This window comes from Chenopodium quinoa, unplaced genomic scaffold (genome assembly GCF_001683475.1).
Source record: "Chenopodium quinoa cultivar QQ74 unplaced genomic scaffold, ASM168347v1, whole genome shotgun sequence".
NCBI lineage: Eukaryota > Viridiplantae > Streptophyta > Magnoliopsida > Caryophyllales > Amaranthaceae > Chenopodium > Chenopodium quinoa.
In genome coordinates this window covers 964,402-969,887 of record NW_018744647.1, presented here as the reverse complement: position 1 = coordinate 969,887, position 5,486 = coordinate 964,402, and the positions used below count along the sequence as shown (strand labels likewise).

Here is a 5,486-nt window from a genome sequence, read left to right as displayed (position 1 = left end):
GAGTCAAACACTTATTTTCGGGTCAAATTTACCCAATTACCACTCATTTTACTTCTTACTCCATAGTCAAAGTCCAAGTCAATGGTCAATGGTCAAAGTCAACAGTCAATGGTCAATGGTCAAAGTCCAAGTAAACCACCCAACCACCATCCATCTCTTTTATGGCAACATTGATGATGGAAGTTTTTGGAGGCTATAAATAGTCATGGAAGTAAGGCATTCTTACTCCATATTCCTTCTCCTCCTTTAAATCCTCCTCATATCCTTCTTTCTTTCATTTCCTTTTGGTCGGAGCCACCACGACACCACCTTGCCTCCACCTTGCCGCCATCTCCTTTCCCTCTTGTTTCTACCGTAAGTCCCTCCTATATACTACTATATATATGTATACTATTACACTACTACTACTTACTCTCACCTTCACGTACTACTACTACTACTCCTTATTATTATTATTATTATTATTATTATTATTATTATTATTATTATTATTATTATTATTATTATTATTATTATTAGCTAGCAACAACTACCTACACATATATGTTGTAAACTACTACATATGATACTACTATTTCTACCTTTTAAATTATAAATATTATTACTACGGATTATTAAAGATAATTTCATAAATACAAGTGTTAATTTTATAAAAGGGTTATGATAATAAATTGTTCATGCACAACTAGTAAAGTCGGTATTTTAGTCCTTGTGTCTATGGGTAGAAAAATATTTGATTAGAACTATTGGTTTGTTATAGGAGGAATTTCGGGTTCAAAATTAGGAGTTCCGTACTTGTGTGCAAGGATCAAGGTACGTACACGTGGCTAGATCTTTTAAAAAGTGGCTTTTATATGCAACGTGTTTTACATGTTAAGTGATTTCGAACAATGTTTAAATAATTGTGAAATATATTTCGGTGAAGCATGTTTTAATCGTTTAATCTCAAATATTAAATATTTTATATGGTTGATTATAAACTTGTATTGATATTCAAGAAGGAAGTTTTATTGTTTTAATTTGTCCCGAGTATGGGATATTGGAAAGTTTATTTATCAAGATTTATTCCTTGGATCTTTGGATTTGTAACTCCCACTACGCGGAGTAAGTTGAAGACTATGGACTTTGTATGACCTAGTCTTTCCCCTTGATAGCACTATGTAAAGGAGTTACTAGCTTTGGGGGTGCACACTTAGATGGGAAAATGATTTATGAAAATATGGACTGATCCATCCTATTCGGAATTATCTTTGGAAAGTTGGTTTGTTTCGAAAATTGGTTCTTTTGATAAGTTTCTATACATAAATTTCTATTCAGGATTGGTTTGGATAAATTATGATTTATTAAAGTTAAATCTCTTCGAAAGCATGTTTTATTAATTAAATTGATTTTACATGTCTAGCATTTGTAGTACTTAGCATTTTGGCTAATACGTATTTGTTTTGTTTTGGCTTGGTCCTACTTATCATTTTGATAAGTAGATAGGTGATGGCGATCGGACAACGTGAACTATATGCTGCATTGGGAATGATGGGCGGTGATCACCTGGTTTAATTTAGTAAACATAGTATCAGTGGTGTAGCTACTTTGAAAGTGTATCAAACTATTATTATTAATAAAAGATAAGTACTGTTTTCCGCTGCAAAACTCTATTAAGCCTTACGTAATCACGTGGCGGTAATACTCCCATGTTACTCCCAAAAGTTGGATTAGCATTGTTAAATGTTAGAGAGTAATTTGGGGGTGTTACATTATTTCCTTCACATATTAGCATCTCTGGACATAAATTGCTTAACGATTTAGAGTTCAAATAGTATAGAAATGTTATTAAGTCATGCATTTCATTGTATTGGAGTTAGATAAAAATATAGTATCTCTTTAAGACTTTAAATTCTGGTTATTATTGTTTCTTTTACACTAGTAACTAGGTTAATTCCATGCGATGCACGGTTTTATAATAAAAATTGCATTATAGACTTTTAACACATATTGAATAAAATAACTACTTCCTCCGTTTTCCTAATTAATTTTTGATTAAATATGAATATACAATTCTCAAAAGTGCATAATTTTCATATTTAATTAGGAAATTTAAACTAAATTATATTATTAACTATTGTTAACAAATCATAAATAACTATTATAACATAATATCTGTAGAAAACCCAAAATTTAAAAATTCAAATAGAATTTAATTTTCAAAGCAGAATAGGGTAGCTTGTAAAGGAAAAATATGATATCATCCATGCATTTTGGAGGGAAAAAATAAAATAAGAAAATGACACGTGGGCAGTGATAACATCAGCGATTGTTATTTTAGCATATACTCCATCCGTTTTTAAATACTTGCTCCACTTTCCTTTTTCGTCCGTTTTTAAATACTTGCTCCATTTCCTTTTTTGGAAATTTTTTACAATATTTAATTCATTTTTCACACTTGGTGGACCCAACATAATTCTCTCTCCTCCTATTCTTCCACTAATTTTGCTTTTTACAATTTTTTTATTTTCTCAACTACCCCACTACCTCCATATTTTATTACTTTCTCCAATTTATCCTAAAACTTCGCGCATGAAGAAATGGAGCAAGTATTTAAAAAGGGAGGGAGTATATAGATTTTGTATAACAAAGTCATATTGCATGGAACAATAATATACCAATTGATTCTCTCTAAATCTCTCTCACATTTCTCCTAATTTTATAACAGAGTATTAAACATGGTTTTTTTTTTTTTTTTTTTTTTGGATTTTGAGGAAATTATGGTGCAATTAGAAATTGAAAAAGTGTCTTTTAAAAAAAAAGTAGCTTTAATTTAAAATGTAGAAATAATCTCTATTATCTAAGGTGAAAACAAAACCTTACAAATCTAATCAAAGATCCTACAGTTATACTGTTATAGTCAACTTTCCAATAATTATTCAATTATAAAATCATCTTTATAACATTTTTTTTTTTCGTTATTGTTTTTCAAATGAAAGATAAAGTACCCTTTTATCTTTCTTTTGATAAACAATAACGAAAAAAAAATGTGAATTACTGAATTTGCATCCCAGCTGTTTGAAACTTTGAAAGGTATGCATATCCAAAATTACACAAACATGAGATAATATAATCAAGTGGACCCAATACTTTCAAATGTGGGCCCATATAAAAAAACCTTTTAATCAGTATTTATAAAATTTACTCAATTTTCTCTCTCCTCCTAATCTTTAGTGGGGTCGCCAAAATCCCCCAATTTTTTTTCCATAAAACCCTGATTCCTCCGCCGTCATCTCCACCGGAAACCACCACTATGAGTTCCGAAACAACCATCCTTCACAACCTCCAAAACTCCGACCAACCTCAATTCACGTCACAAGAGTCGCAACAACAACAATCTTTACCTCTTTCTTTCTCTCTCCCTTTTCCTCCGATGTCAATTACTTCTTGCTCCTCCAAATCAACCACCAACAACACTTCTACGACCGCCGCAAAACTCGCCGTCACCCGTCGCAAACACTCCTCAACCAAAGACCGACACACCAAAGTTAACGGCCGAGGTCGGCGAGTCCGCATGCCGCCGCTCTGCGCTGCGCGAATCTTCCAGCTAACGCGCGAGCTCGGCCACCGTACCGACGGCCAGACAATCGAGTGGCTTCTCCGACAAGCGGAGCCGTCGATAATTGCTGCTACTGGTACTGGTACTGTTCCTGCTGTGGCTGATTTTAGTTCACCGGCGAAATCATCTTCGACGAATGCAATTGCTGCTTTGCCGCTTTCGATGGATAATGGATGGCATTTTCCGTCGCAAACGGTGGGGTTGGAGTTTGGGTATCGGCATATTCCGTCGTTTACTGCGTTGTTGCTGCAGCCCGATGACGGCGAGATGAAAATGAGGTATCAGCATGAGGCGCATGAGGCGCAAGAGCAAGGGGAAGGGGAAGGGGAAGGTATTGCTAAACAAGAAGTTGAGAATTAAGGGGTGATTAATTAGTAGTAAGTAATGTAATTTGAGTTTAATTTTGTAATTTTTAGGGGGTTAGGGTATGAATTAGCTTATCGGATTAGATTAGATTTTAGATTAAATATGGTTTTTTTTTTTTTTTTTTATAACATTTGGAATGGGTTGAGGGTGCTGGGATGATGTATTCATCCGTGTGCTGTGAAATATAACTGTGAAGCCCTATTTTTGTTGGATTGGGGTTTTTTAAAGGCATTTGAAATGCGGTATGTGATGTAAATTTTTGGGGAAGTATAAAATCATATTTTGGTACCAAAGTTTTTGGGGTAATTTTACTAATTTATGATGAACACTTGAATTTTGGGTACTTGCTACTTACACTAAACAACTAAAGTTTTGTAGATGATGATGATATAGCAGTAAGATAATTTAAGAGCTCAGCTAACCATTTAAAATGTGCATTAGGCGTAAAGTGGGCCAAGAAATAGACATCGGATTGAAAAATAAATACGAGTAATAATAAATTAATAATGTACATACATACATGTACTTAGCTTTGTTTTTGTATTTTTTTTTTAATTAAGTATAATATAAGGACCTCACTTTTACAATTTTTGACTTTTAAAGGCCTCTCCCTTGTTTTCCGCAATTTCTTCCTTACTCTCGGAGTATCGTGAGCAAGGTACTTCGGGTTCAAAAAGACAACACTTTCAGCTCTTCTTCTAGCATCCCCTCCTTCTTCCTGATTTGCTCCCTTTTCTTCCTGATATGCTCTGTTTCCCTTTATTTTCTTTCAATCGTAATGAACTTAATCCTCTTTTTTCCAATTGCAAATTTTTTGTTCAGATTTTTCTCTCAATCCAATCAATCACTCTTTCTCCTCTTTTCATCAATTATACTCCTAAATTGAAGATGATTTTGCAAAATTTGATGTGTATCTACGCCGATGATGTTCGATTTGTATCAGCTTGGCTTCATCCCAAACCATGGCAAGTTGTACGATCCTTGTTGAGTAAGGCTTTGGCAAGCTTTGCAGAACCCTTGCCAAAGCTCCCCGGTGACGACAGTGGCAGCTAACCTGCTAGGGTGGGCGGGTCGATTTTGCGCAATTGCAAATTTGATGATTCTTTTTGAAAAATAACATATAGTGTAATCTAAATAACAAAATGTCAATTAAAAATAACATGTGTTTTAACAATTAATTTGCAAGTTATATACATAACATGTTTCTTTTAATAAAATAACATAATGTTTTATAAGAATTGGAATAATATTCCAAGTTATAAAAATAACATGGTTCTTTTTGTAAAATAACATTTATTAATTCTAAAATAATGTAATAAAAAACATTTATTAGTTAGTTCTAAAATGATATTTTTAGTTATAAAAAATATGTTTCTAAAGTCATAAAATATGAAATAACATTGAGTAGTTCTAAAATAACATGTTCAATAACAATAAATATTATGTTCAGTAACTTGAATAATATGCTTCTGTTTTATATTTTTATGTTATTTCGTTTTGTTAACTTGTTATTTTATGAAAT

The 5,486-nt window shown here is 32.8% G+C and overlaps 1 protein-coding gene across 1 annotated transcript; it reads left to right on the top strand.

The window, feature by feature from the left end:
• The first annotated feature begins 2,579 nt into the window (after positions 1 to 2,579).
• Positions 2,580 to 4,931, top strand: LOC110701679 (transcription factor PCF1-like). Its single transcript, XM_021879296.1, has one exon. It carries the CDS (start codon positions 3,293 to 3,295, stop codon positions 3,956 to 3,958), a length of 666 nt encoding a protein of 221 aa, XP_021734988.1. The 5' UTR covers positions 2,580 to 3,292; the 3' UTR covers positions 3,959 to 4,931.
• Positions 4,932 to 5,486: the final 555 nt, after the last annotated feature.